This window comes from Oncorhynchus gorbuscha, linkage group LG06 (assembly GCF_021184085.1).
Source record: "Oncorhynchus gorbuscha isolate QuinsamMale2020 ecotype Even-year linkage group LG06, OgorEven_v1.0, whole genome shotgun sequence".
Taxonomy (NCBI): domain Eukaryota; kingdom Metazoa; phylum Chordata; class Actinopteri; order Salmoniformes; family Salmonidae; genus Oncorhynchus; species Oncorhynchus gorbuscha.
Window position 1 is genome coordinate 38,941,368 of NC_060178.1, and position 14,936 is coordinate 38,956,303.

At 41.8% G+C, this 14,936-nt stretch overlaps 1 protein-coding gene across 3 annotated transcripts in view; it reads left to right on the forward strand.

Moving 5' to 3' along the window:
• The window catches only part of LOC124037922 (seizure protein 6 homolog), a 76,617-nt gene that overhangs the window by 50,264 nt on the left and 11,417 nt on the right, over window positions 1–14,936 (forward strand). For all 3 annotated transcript variants that reach the window (XM_046353182.1, XM_046353181.1, XM_046353180.1), the window contains exons 9-13: window positions 6,330–6,493; window positions 11,820–12,014; window positions 12,186–12,324; window positions 12,845–13,041; window positions 13,338–13,532. In XM_046353182.1, the coding sequence (XP_046209138.1) occupies window positions 6,330–6,493; window positions 11,820–12,014; window positions 12,186–12,324; window positions 12,845–13,041; window positions 13,338–13,532 (890 nt within the window). The remainder of the gene's footprint in view (window positions 1–6,329; window positions 6,494–11,819; window positions 12,015–12,185; window positions 12,325–12,844; window positions 13,042–13,337; window positions 13,533–14,936) is intronic.

The window sequence follows — 14,936 nt, forward strand, 5'->3', positions numbered from 1 at the left end:
GCGGCCCATTATTCCAAGCCCGGTAACACGGCTGGGCCACGGCTGTGAAAGATTCAGGAGACTACTGGCATTTACACACCTGGCACATCTGTAGCTCAGTTGGTAGAGCATGGCGCTTCTAACGCCAGGGTAGTGGGTTCGATTCCCGCGACCACCCATACGTAGAATGTATGCACACGTGACTGTAAGTCGCTTTGGATAAAAGCGTCTGCTAAATGGCATATATTATTATATTATTATTATTATATTTAAAATACTACTGTAGATCTGTTGCCATAACTTTTATAGATAACTTTGACACCTTTTGGAAACAGAATATGCTCTACAGGAATGACTATCCTAATCATCTTGCCTCCTGGACCCTGTCCAAGCATTTCAAGGCTGCGTTGAGACAATGACGTATCAGTGACCCAAGCGCTGCTCAGATAATCCCTACCATTGTGTCGCTGAGTTGTTGTAGTGATGCTGCAAATGTGCATTGTCCCAGGGTTGTTGGCAATCATAAGAGAGTAACCTGATTTATGTCCCTCTAACTCCCCTCAATGCCCCTGTCAATCCTACAGCTATGCAGTCCTATACAGTATTAATGCGCCTATGAACCTGAGATATACTGTTAGCACTGAGGTTTGCCCTAGTAGGAAGTCCACTGTGTACATTATCAGCTCAAACAAATCACCATCATGTCTACCTCTGATAAGTCTCCCAGTAAAGCAATAAAACAATCAAGAATTCCAGAAAAGTGCTAAAAATAGCCCACATTAAACTGGTCCCCGGCTACCTTCAGACTAGTCTTGTGAGGTTTATGGGCATCCTAGAGCATAACAACCGACAGGTACGTGTGTGTTAAAGACTCACCTTTTCATAGAGAGGTCATATTAGTGTTTGGACGCTACAGACAGATTGGCAGATTGGCTGTACCGACGTCAAACGAGTCCCGTAATGCTTGTGGGGGTCGTAGAGCAAAACTGTGAACAACATCATGTTCATGAGAGTCTCATGAGTGTCATCTCTCCATAGACGGGGTTGTTGGCCAAGTAGTTTGGACGCCACATCATTTTTTTACTATGTGAATTAGCATTCCGCTACCCATGAATAGCAAAGGATCCTTTACTGGCTCAAACAGCCAACCAATCAGCCTGTTAATCACCCTTAGTAAACGTTTGGGGAACAAATGGTGTTTGACCAGATACAATGCTATTTCACAGTAAACAAATTAACAACAGCATGTTTATAGGGGAGGGGCATTCAATATGTATGGCACTTACACAAATCACTGTTGATTGGCTGAGATAAATTGATAATAAAATGTTTGTGGGATCTGTTTTGTTATAATTCAGTGCATCTTTTGATTATCGATCATAATCTGCAGCTGGAAAAACATATGTGTTATGGCTTTACATCCCCTGCTATATTGTGGATCAAGTGTTACCTGTCTAACAAAACACAGAGGGTGTTCTTTAATGGAAGCCAATCCAACATAATCCAGTCAAAGGCATTCCCCAGGGCAGCGGTCTAGGTTTCAGAATATGTGGCAAGAATGAAGTTAGTCCTAAATATTTCAAAAAATTAAAGCATTGTATTTGGAACACATCATTCACTAAACGCTAAACCTTGTTGAAAGATATTGATGCAACAGTAGCTAAAATGGGGAGAGTTCATAATCTGTCCAAAATAAAGCGCTGCTCTGACTTATTAAGAACACTATCAACAAGGCAGGTCCTACAGGCCCTAGTTTTGTCGCACCTGGATTACTGTCCAGTCGTGTAGTCAGGCACCACGGGAATTAGGAAAATTACAATTGGCCCAGAACAGGGCAGCACGGCTGGCCCTTAAATGTACACAGAGAGCTAACATTAATAATATGTCAATCTCTCCTGGTTCAAAGTAGAGGAGAGATTGTCTTCATCACTACTTGTATTTGTGAGAGGTATTGACATGTTAAATGCACCGAGCTGTCTTTTCAAACTACTAGTACACAGCTCAGACACCCATGCATATCCCACAAGACATGCCACCAGAGGTCTCTCACAGTCTCACAGGTCTCTCACAGTCCCCAAGTCCAGAACAGCTGCACCATCGAGCGCATGCTGACTGGTTGCATCACTGCCTCGTATGGCAACTGCTCGGCCTCCGATCGCAAGGCACTACAGAGAGTAGTGCGCATGGCCCAGTACATCACTGGGGCCAAGCTTCCTGCTATCCAGGACCTCTATACTTGGCGGTGTCAGTGGAAGGCCATAAAAATTGTCAAAGACTCCAGCCACCCTAATCATAGACTGTTCTCTCTGCTACAGCATGGCAAGCGGTTCCGGAGCGCCAAGTCTAGGTCCAAGAGGCTTCTAAACAGCTTCTACCCACAACGCATAAGACTCCTGAACATGTAATCAAATGGCTACTCAGACTATTTGTCTTGCCCCTCCCCCTTTACACTGCTGCTACTCTCTGTTATTTTAGTCACCTTAAAAACCTCTTAGCTGTCACAACTTCTGCCGAAGTCGGGTCCTCTCCTTGTTCGGGCGGTGCTCGGCGGTCGGCGTCGCCGGTCTTCTAGCCATCATCGATCCAGTTTTCATTTTCCATGTGTTTTGTCTAGTTTTTCCTCACACCTGGTTTCAATTCCCTCAATCATTTGTTGTATATGTAACCCTCTGTTTCCCCCATGTCTTTGTGTGGGATTGTTTATTGTAAGTGCTTGTGCACGTGTTGTTTGGTGCGCGACGGGTTTCTGTACCCAATTATTCTTGTTATTTTTATGCCGTGGGTTTTGCTATTAAACTGTTCCGGCTATTACCAAGTTCTGCTCTCCTGCGTCTGACTTCCCTGCCACCGATTACATTAGCGCACGGATCCCGCTAGCGGGATCAAATTCGACACATCCGGTGAAATTGCAGAGCGCCAAATTCAACAACAAAAAAATTATAATATTAAACATTCATGGAATAGAGGTGTCTTACATCATTCAAAAGCTTAGAATCTTGGTAATCAAACTACGTTGTCAGATTTCAAAGAGGATTTATGGCGAAAGCATAGCATTCGATTATCTGAGGACAGTGTCCCACGTCAACATATTTTTCAAACCAGCACAGGCATCACAAAATCACAAATGGCGATAAAATAAATCACTTATCTTTGAAGATCTTCCTCTGTTTGCTATCCCAAGGGTCCCAGCTATACAATGAATGATTGTTTTGTTCGATAAAATCCTTCTTTATATCCAATAAAGTCTGTTTAGTTGGCGCCATTGATTTCAGTAATCCACAATTAACATGCATACAAAGGAATCCAAAAAGTTACTGGTAATGTTTGTCCAAACAAGTCAAACAATGTTTCTAATTAATCCTCAGGTACTCTAATATCGAAATAAACAATCATATTTAATACATTGATTAGTATGTTCAATAGGGAAGATAAATAACTAAGAGCGTGCCACAATAATACTTTCCTAATGAGGGACACCTTGGATACACTACAACTACTTGTTTGTTTTTCAAGAAACAAGCCAGAAACCTTGTTTAAAGACTGTTGACATCGAGTGGAAGCCATAGGTACTGCAAAAAAAATCTGGATGGATTTTCCTCTGATATTTGCTTGCCATATCAGTTTTGTTATACTCACAGACATTATTTTAACAGTTTTAGAAACTTCAGAGTGTTTTTTATCCAATTCTACCAGTTATATGCATATCCAAACTTCTGAGCCTGACAGGCCTGTTTACTTTGGGCAGGTCAGACAGGTGGATATTCAGGAAAATAGACCATGCGCTAACCCTTACCTATAAAGTACATATTACCTCAATTACCTTGACTAACCGGTGTCCCCGCACATTGACTCTGTACCGATACCACCAGTATATAGCCTTGCTATTGTTATTTTACTGCTGCTAATAATTATTTGTTACTTTGATTTATTTTTCTTCTCATTCTTTTTTGGGGTGGTGTTCAAAAAATAATAATATATACATTTTAAACTGCATTGTTGGTTAGGGCTTGTAAATAAGCGTTTCAGTCTCGTATTTGAAGCATGTGACAAATACAATTTTATTTGAGACTATGGGAGGAGCACAGTACTACATAGAGCCATGACCACATGGAACTCTATTCCACATCAAGTAACTCATGCAAGCAGTAAAATCTGATATGAAAACAGATAGATATACACCTTGTGGAACAGCGGGGACTGTGAAGAGACACTCACACAGGCACAGACACATGCAGTCACACACACACATGATAACATACGCACAACACACACGCGTACACATGGATTTTCTGTTGTAGATATGTGGTAGTAGAGTAGCGGCCTTGGCAGAAGCTAATGAGAATCCATAATAAAATCAAATACCATGGTTAAACGTCTTGACGGAATAACCTCTCTCCCTTCACTCTTCTTTTCTCCCTTCTTCTCCTTCCTTCCTACCCGCTATTCTTCCTCCCTCTGCACCCCCTTTCTCGCCACCTGCATACAAAGCTCTCCCCCGCCCTCCATTTGGCAAATCTGACCATAAATCTATGCTCCTAAAGCACCAGTGACTTGCTCAATACGGAAGTGATCAGATGGTGCGAATGCTACACTACAGGACTGTTTTGCTATTATAGACTGAAATATGTTCCGGGATTCATCCAATGGCTTTGAGGAGTACACCACCTCAGTCATCGTCCCCACAGTGACTGTACATACATATCCCAACCAGAAGCCATGGATTACAGGCAACATCCACATTGAGCTAAAACCTAGAGCTGCCACTTTCAAGGAGCAGGAGACTAATCCAGACACTTATAAGAAATCCCGCTATGCCCTCAGATGAACCATTAAGCAAGCAAAGCGTCAATACAGGATTAAGATTGAATCCTACCACACCGGCTCTGATGCTTGTCGGATGTGACAGGGCTTGAAAACTATTACGGACTACAAAGGGAAACCCAGATGCGAGCTGCCCAGTGATGTGAGCCTACCAGACAAGCTAAGTGCCTTTTATGCTCGCTTCAAGGCAAGCAACACTGAAGTGAGAATGCTGTTCATTGACTACAGCTCAGCGCTAAACACCGTAATGCCCATGAAGCTCATCACTAAGCTAAGGACTCTGGGACTAAACAACTCCCTCTGCAACTGGATCATGGACTTCCTGACATGCCACCCCAAGGTGGTAAGAGTAGGCAACAACATATCTGCCACGCTGTTCCTTAACACTGGCGCACCTCAGGGGTGTGTGCTTAGTCCCCTCCTGTACTCCCTGTTCACCCACAACTGCGTGGCCAAACACGACTCCAACACCATCATTAAGTTTGCTGATGACACAACAGTGGTAGGCCTGATCACCGACAACGATGAGACGGCCTATAGGGAGGAGGTCAGAGAACTGGCAGTGTGGTGCCAGGACAACAACCACTCCCTCAATGTGAGAAAGACAAAGAAGCTGATCGAGGACTACAGGAAAAGGCGGGCCGAACAGGCCCCCATTACCATTGATGTGGCTGTAGTGGAGGGGGTTCGAGAGTTTCAAGTTCCTTGCTGTCCACATCACCAAGGAACTATCATGGTCCAAACATACCAAGACAGTTGTGAAGAGGGCAAGACAACACATTTCCCCCTCAGGAGACTGAAAAGATTTGGCATGGGTCCCCAGAACCTCAAAAGGTTCTACAGCTGCACCATCAAAAGCATCCTGACCGGTTGCATCACCGCCTAGTATGGCAACTGCTTGGCATCTGACCGTAAGGCTCTAAAGAGGGTAGTGCAAATGGCCCAGTACATCACTGGGGCCAAGCTGTCTGCCATCCAGGTCCTATATAATAGCCGGTGTCAGAGGAAAGCCCATAAAATTGTCAGAGACGCCAGTCACCCCATTTATAGACTGTTTTCTCTGCTACCGCATGGCAAGCGGGACCGGAGCGCCAAGTCTCCTCAACAGCTTCTACACCCAAGCCATAAGACTGCTGAACAACCGGACAATTTACATTGACCCTCACCCTCCCTTTTGTACACTGCTGCTACTCGCTGTTTATTATCTATCCATTGTCACTTCACTCCCACCTACATGTTCAAATGACCTCAAATAACCTGTACCCCTGCACACTGAATCGGTACCGGTGCCCCCTGTATATAACCTCATTATTGTTATTCTATTGTGTTACTTTTTTATTATTACTTTTTATTTTAGTCTACTTGGTAAATATTTTCTTAACTCTTCTTGAACAGCACTGTCGGTTAAGGGCTTGTAAAGTAAGCATTTCTCAGTAAAGTCTACACTTGTGACAAATGAAGTTTGATATGATTTCCGCCTCTCTACTCTTCTTTCTTCCCCTCCATCCTTTATTCTCCCTCTTTGTCAGGCTGATTGTGCGAAGCGGAAACAACTCCATGGCTCCGCTGCTCTTTGACTCAGACCTGGACGATGTTCCAGAGCGTGGCATCGTGAGTGAGGGCTTCATACTCTACCTGGAGCTCACAGCCGACTCCTCTTTCATCCCGCTACTGCTAGCTCTGCGCTATGAAGGTGAGACCTTTAAATGCTCCCAGCATCAGTACACAGTTTCTCTTGTCTCTTTCTCACTCTTAATTGTTAATTGACTGTGCAGTACAGTCACTGCTGCTTGCTTTAGTTTAGGGCTGTCCCCGTTAAAATAAAATCTCGTTTGACCGAGAGTCGTCTTGTTCTTAAGACCAATCGATTGGTCGAAACTTTTAAACATATTTTTCAATATGTGCTTGAATAAAACCAACTACATATATGCACTGAGCTTGTCTGATGGTTTAAGCATTACTGTTTGATTAAATAATTAAGACACACAAATGACTCAAAGGTCAGACTGTGTTCAAAACATGACAGCAAGTGCCTGTGTGACTGGCGCACATTGTCTTGCTCTCATCGCATGCATATAACCAATAGGGCCTGACCTATAGCTTATCATAATCACATCAATACATTTGTTATAACAAACTCCAAACACAGTAAGGTTGACAGCAAAATGGATGAGAAAGACATGAAAAACGCGAAACGGGTGAATGTTTACTGGTTGCTCAGGAGGGAAAGGGGAAGTCAGATCTGTGGAAGACATTTGACTTAGCTGTGGAAACTACTGGAGATCAAGATAAAGGAGGTATAAGAGTAAGCGTTGTATGAGTATTATGTGTGCCAAACAGCTGCTGTTAAATTACAATATTATAATTTTTTTATGACCATTTGGAACTGTGTAAACAACACTAAATAAATAACTGTACCAGAGAGTCTGTTCAAACACAACATAAATCATACAAAGCCGTTATTACAGTAGACAAAAAATTGTTGCATGCATTCTTGAATTGCAGTTTATTTGTTGTGTCGGCAAATTATTCGACGCTCCCTTTGTTATTTCATTATAAAACTAAAATGCTTGATTGCATTTCAAAGCATAAATGTCTCGCATAGTGTGATGGCATGAACAAATGAATGATTGATTCAGTAGCCTTTATATTGAAATGTTGGCCTAAGTAGTTACGGTATTAAGACTAAACAGGACGCCCTCTAATGTCTACAGTTCAATGGTTGTTATACCAGATCTACTAATGATAACGACATGACTTATTTTTATAATGATGATCATAATAATAATGGTAATAATAACCATAAAAAGGAGATCAAGAAAAAGGAGTGTATAGGAGCAAGAGCTGTGTGCATATTATGTGTGACAAACAGATGCTGTTAGATTACAATATGATTTTTATGCCTGTTTGGAACAGTATAAACAACCATAAAAAATTAAGTAATGCCAGTCTGTTCTAACGAAAAAAACAATTGTAAAGCCTTTATTACAGCATAGCAAAGATTTAAAAACAGCCAAATCTGCTTTATCTGACATTGTGCCATTGCATGAGACTTGGTGCTCATGGAATCAGTAGGCTATTAAACAAGCACCTGGACTACTGTTCAGTCGTGGTCAGGTACGACAAAGAGAGACTTGAGAAAATTGCAGTTGGCTCAGAACAGGGCAGCAAGGATGGCCCTTAAAAGTACACAGAGAGCTAACATGAATGACATGCATGTCAATCTCTCATGGCTCAAAGTGGAAGAGAGAATGACTTCCTCATTGCTTTTTAAGAATTGTTGACATGCTGAAGGTACAGAGCTGTCTGTTTAAAATACTAGCACACAGCTCGGACACTCATGCATACCTGACAAGACATGCCACCAGCGGTCTCTTCACAGTCCCCAAGTCCAGAACAGACTATGGGAGGCGCACAGTACTAAATAGAGCCATGACTACATGGAACTCTATTCCACTGCAAACATATTTAAAATGCAGGTAAAATACACCTTATGCTTGGGACTGTGAAGTAACACAAACATAGGCACACACACGATAACATATGCACTATGCCCACACGTGTACAGATGGATTTTGCATTGTAGATATGTAGTAGTGGAGTATGGGCCTGAGGGCACACACTTATTGTGTTGCGAATTCTGTAATCAATGTATTTAAAATGTTGTAACTGCCTTAATTTTGCCGGACCCCAGGAAGAGTAGCTGCTGCCTTGGCAGTGTCACGTTGTATAATGATTGGAGGCAGGTGCAGGAATGCGTAATAGGTGGGTTTATTTTATCCACTCAAACAAACGAGCGAGGTGTTAACCTCTAAATAATACACGGGACGAGACCCGTAAAACAAGTGCAAAATGGAAGCCGATATAATAGCACAGGTACTCACACGACCAACGAACACGGTAACAACAAAACCGACAAGGACAATGGGGAACAGAGGGCACATACAGTATATTGTCACGTTGTTCGTAATATTGGTCGGACCAAGGCGCAGCGTACGTAGAGTTCCACATATTTTAATGAATAAAGTGAAACTAAAGCAAATACTAAAGAATAAACGAAACGTGACGACAATTCAGTGCTAAAAGGCAACTAAACATAAACAAGATCCCATAAAGCACAAAAGGGGAAATGGCTGCCTCAATATGATCCCCAATCAGAGACAACGATAAACAGCTGCCTCTGATTTGGAATCATACCAGGCCAACATAGATATATAATTACCTAGATGACCCACCCTAGTCACACCCCAACCTAACCAACATAGAGAATAACAGGCTATCTATGGTCAGGGCGTGACATATATACACATACTAATCAGGGGGAATGGGAACCAGGTGTAAATAATGAGACAAGACAGTCCGGAATGAGCAGCACCACCGGGAGGATTTGTGACAGGAGCAGATAATGGGGATCCATAATAATTACAAATACAAACCCTATTCGCATTGGACTAGTATTACTAGAGAACGTTGGTTATGTAATCGTTAACCCAGAATGTCCATTATTCCAGAGGACGATTCGGACAGGAATAGTTTTTGTCCAAATATCCCCTGTAGTTCTTTCTTTTTTCAAGTAAATTGACAGTTATGACAGAAGCCATAAGTTTTTTTGTAGGCGTGAAGATATTTCAACAAGTCCAGGCAATAACAGGGTTACACTGATAACTCGAAGCTTGGTTCCCATTTTTCTAAACCATACAAATCCATCTTTGGTATAGTATCGCCATAATATTTGAGTTGAGGAAGTGTGATCATAATCATAGAATATTTTAGCGATCCGCAGTAGACGTCCTAAATGCCCCCCGGCCTTCAGATGTGAGATAAATAGTGTACTTGTTCTTGAGATACGTTTTAAGGCTATGAAATGTGAAAGTGAACTTATCATTTCCAAACATTTAAGTCAGTTGTATGCTCCTTTACGATCTATTAACAGCAAGGGTTAAATTAAATAGGCATAATATTTTTTCACAGATGCATTTGGCAATATTCAATCCATACGCACAAAACATATGAACAAATGCATTCATTGAAAGTTGATGCATGTAGGCCCTTCACACAGTGCATTCGGAAACTATTCAGACTCCTTTTCTTTTTCCTTATTTTAAAATGGATACAATATTTTTTTTCCTCATCACTCTACACACAATACCCCAAAGGACAAAGCGAAAACAGGTTTTTAGAAATGTTTGCTGATTTATATTTGTTCTAACTAAATACCTTATTTCCATATGTTTTCAGACCCTTTACTATGAGACTTGAATTTGACATCACATGCTACCTGTTTGCATTGGTCATCCTTGAGATGTTTCTACAGCTTGATTGGAATCGACCTGAAGTAAATTCAATTGATTGGACATGATTTGGAAAGGCACACACCTGTCTATATAAGGTCTCACAGTTAACCGTGCATGTCAGAGCAAAAACCAAGCCATGAGCCCGAAGGAATTGTCCGTAGAGCTCTGAGACAGGATTGTGTCGAGGCACTTATCTGGGGAAGGGTACCAAAACATTTCTGCAGCATTGAAGTTCCCCAAGAACACAGTGGCCTCCATCATTATTAAATGGAAGAAGTTTGGAACCACCAAGACTTTTCCTAGAGCTGGCCACCCAGCCAAACTGAGCAATCAGGGAGAAGGGCCTTGGTCAGAGAGGTAACCAAGAACCGACCAAGTTCCTCTGTGGAGATGGGAGAACCTTCCATCTCTGCAGCACTCGACCAATCAAGCCTTTATTGTAGAGTGATCAGACAGAAGGCACTCCTCAGTAAAAGGCCGCTTGGTGTTTGCCAAATGGCACCTAAGGACTCTCAAACTATGAGAAACAAGCTTAAACTTTTTGGCCTGAAACCTGGCACCATCCCTGCGGTGAATCATGGTGGTGGCAGCATCATGCTGTTTTATTGTTTTTCAGCGGCAGGGACTGGGAGACTAGGCAGGGTTGAGGCAAAGATGAGCAGAGCAAAGTACAGAGAGATCCTTGATGAAAACCTGCTCCAGAGTGCTCAGGGCCTCAGACTGGTGCAAAGGTGTACCTTCCAAGAGGACAACAACCCCAATCCCACAGCCAAGACAAGGCAGGAGTGGCTTCGGGACAAGTCTCTGAATGTCCTTGAGAGAGCCTGGACTTGAACCCAATCGAACATCTCTGGAAAGAAAATAGCTGTGTAGCCTCCACCCTGACAGAGCTGTGGGTATTGTGTGTAGATTGATGAGGGGGGATCAAATGTTTTAATTAATTTTAGAATAAAAGCTGTAACATAACAAAATGTGGAAAAAGTCAAGAGGTCTAAATACTTCTTGATGGTAATACTAGGCTATGCGCAGCACTTCATTCAATTTATTGAATCAGTCATTGTTTTCTTGCTCAAACCGTGAACAACACTTGTCAAACTCAGATATTTCTCTCAAAACACAGGGACTGGTATTATCAGAGGACACTGGAGTTTGCCAAAAAGCAGTTGGTTATTCTGCCTGAAATTACTCTCCTGCCATGGCAGATTCGGACGGGACAAAAATGACAGATATGGTGTTTTGTGCTTGTGCACATAATTACATTACCCGACCACCCCCTTCTGAATAGGGCAAGGGCTGTTTCCTCGTCTCTGCTGCTGCTGCCTCTGCCGCATTGTTCTTTTTGCTATTATGCACATATTTTAATACACTAATAATATTAGCTTTATTCTTTTTTACACTATTCTTTTTTACATAATATAACCACAAATACAATTTCAGTATCACATGTCTTAGAGTGATGGACTGTGCCATTGCCGTGGCCTCCGCAGTGGATTAGTCCAATGATACAGGCGAGAATCAAAAGGTGTCTTGTGCACCATAAAAAAAGATATCTCGGTCGACCAACAGGCGATAGACCAAAAAATCGACCAGTCGACTAAATGGGGTCAGCCCTACTTTAGTTCATTTTATATTATGCTTTATCCTACGTCTCTCTCTTTCTCTCTTCATATTCACATGTGCACACTATTTTATCTCTCTCTCTCGTTCTCTCTCGCTTTCTCTCAGCCTTTGACGGGGAACACTGTTATGAGCCGTACTTGCCCCATGGGAATTTCAGCAGCAGTGACATTACCTTTCCGTTGGGCACCACAGTCACCTTCTCCTGCTCCCCAGGCTTTGTCATGGAGCAGGGCTCCGGGGTCATTGAGTGTGTGGACCCAAGAGATCCACACTGGAATGAGAGTGAGCCTGTGTGTAAAGGTAATACTATTGAATACTACCATTTCATTATGATAATGTGTTTGTAAAGCCCCTTTCATTCACTAAACAAAAAAAACTAAAATAATACAGTTAATGTTACAATAACTTTTTCACCCCCCTTCCCTATCTTGCTTTCTATCTTCCGCCCCTAACTCCCACTCTCTCTCTCAGCTTTGTGTGGGGGAGAGTTGACCGATCCCTCCAGCACTGTTCTGTCCCCTGATTGGCCACAGAGCTACTCCAAGGGGCAGGACTGTGTGTGGCAGATCCATGGTAATGAGGAGAAGCGCATCGAACTGGACATCCAGATGTGAGTTTGGCCTCTCCAACACCCAAAAGGCATTATTTTGGTCTTTGAAGCTGTGGTTGGAGCATTTGGGAGAGGGAATTGTTCTCCTTGAATTTTCCCATGCCTCTTTTGCCTCTGAAACCTCACTGCATGACATGGGCGCTCCCTTTGCATAGTTGTTTTTTTACCATTACACCGGAGGTATATGATGGAGATAGAACTCAAAATAAGTATGTTTGTGCATGTTTTGAAAGGAATATACTTAAAGTATAAAACAAAGGTTGAACAATGTGAACCTTGCATTTCGTCGCATCACTGATGACTGCTTCCGTGGCTGGTGTAGCGAGTCTCATTGATTATAATGGGTGCGTTTCAACTGTGACTGACATACATTTAAAAAATGATGTGATGCTTCCAGTGAAGTTTTTATTGTAAGGATTAGAAATTACAATGATTGTGAGAATATATATTTTATGATTCCATTTGAAGTGACATTGTGAAAGTTGTTTTCCTCTCTTCATATATTTTGTCTCCCTCAAAGTTTGAATATCCGCCACAATGACGTTCTCACCATATTCGATGGTCACGACCTCATGTCCCATGTGATTGGCCAGTACCTGGGGTCACGAGAGCGTTTCCAGGTCGTGTCAGGTGGTTCTGAGGTCACTATTCAGTTCCAGAGTGACCCTGACGATTCCTCCTTTATTCTAAGCCAGGGGTTCCTTATTCACTACCGTGGTACGTACACATACAGGACTTTTACATACAGGACATTACATTCACATAAAGGACATGATATGCAGAACATTGATTGCCCATACATAACATCACACAAATACAATATTTACATTTTCCAGGAGTGTATTCAGTGAAGCAATATGTTAATAACTTTGTAGACATAATATTAACAGACAAGACAATTTACGTAGTCTACCTCAATTGTGTGTTCTACACGATTATTTTTCAATCTGAATGTTATGAACATGCACTTGGTTTATCCTACATCTAATGACATCAACTTCTTTCACATCCAGAGGTAGAGCCTAATGACACCTGCCCTGCCCTCCCTCAAATCGAATTTGGCTGGATTAGCTCCTCCCACACCTCTCCTGTGAGGGGAAGTGTGTTGACCTATCAGTGCCAGCCGGGGTATGACATCAGTGGCTCTGACATCATCACTTGCCAATGGGATCTTTCCTGGAGCAACAGCCCACCCAGCTGCATCAAAGGTGAGCTAAAGTGCGTTCCTGCCCGACGACATTGCTGACTCAAAAGAAAGAGAAAGTGTAGGCTACATAGAAATAAAGACACTCAAATTAAAAATCATTAAACAAAATCATGAGCATATTATATATTATTCCAGTGTTCGACCTTGTAAGCAAGGTTATATGGGATTACTCTTAATGCAACTCTGAGCAGCCAATGGCAATGTCTGCGTTAGGCATACGGCCAGGAGACGTTTGTAGATTTGACAGCTCTAACACAATTCCACCTCCGACGCCGCCCAAACAACCACTATGCAGATGTTGGCTAAATTGAATAGAGCCGTAGGTCCTTTCAGACACTGAAAGTGAAGATTGCAGAAATAGGTTGCTGGTAAACATTCTGATCATGTTTCCAATTAAAAGTCCCAATATGACACATCACTTTACATTTGTATTTTGGGAGAAATTTATCAGAATTTGACATGTCATGTTGGAAAAGTGATGTCAAGAGAATAACACACGAGTGAATACACAGCAGGAAGGAGTGAGCCACTGTCCACATAAGACGGTAAAGACCCATATCATACCGAGTAAAACCAACTTATCATCTGACCATATCCTGTGATTTCTTTATTCTGTATCAGCAAAAAATGTATCACTTATACGGTGTGTAGGCTTTTAGCATAGTCCTGCTAACCACTAGCAGCCTTGAAACACATCACTTCTTAGCAGTTCAGCACATCTGCATTTCTCGTGCTGTTGCACAAAATCAAGAGACTTTTACCATCATAGTAGACATTGAACATAGATAACAAAAAAACTCTGTTGGGCAATAGTACAGTGGTTCTTCCTTTAAAAGTTGCATCATACTACAGCACAGCTTGCAGAGTGCTGCATAAATGTATGGCACATTAGAGTGCATGAAGTCATATTATTTTACTGTCAGCCATTGTTGTCATTAATGCTAGTTTGACCACCAGAGGGCATCTTTGAGAAGCGAAGTTATTGAAATGACATGGAGCTCTAGGCCTAAATCCTGTTTACTGTAGCTGTTTTAGCTTAATTTATTTATTGGCATAATGGCCTACTTCAATATACAGTATATCAATCATTCATTCATTTGTGCATGTCATCACACAGCATGCAAGTCATCCAAGTCTTAAAATACAGTCAAGCATTTTAGTTATAAAACCAAATAATTAAACAAAAAATGACCAGCATTTGACTGTTTTTTATTTTATTTTATTATTTTATTTCACCTTTATTTAACCAGGTAGGCTAGTTGAGAACAGGTTCTCATTTACAACTGCGACCTGGCTAAGATAAAGCATAGCAGTGTGAACAGAAAACAACACAGAGTTACACATGGAGTAAACAATAAACAAACCAATAACACAGTAGGAAAAACAAGAAAAAAAATTGTCTATA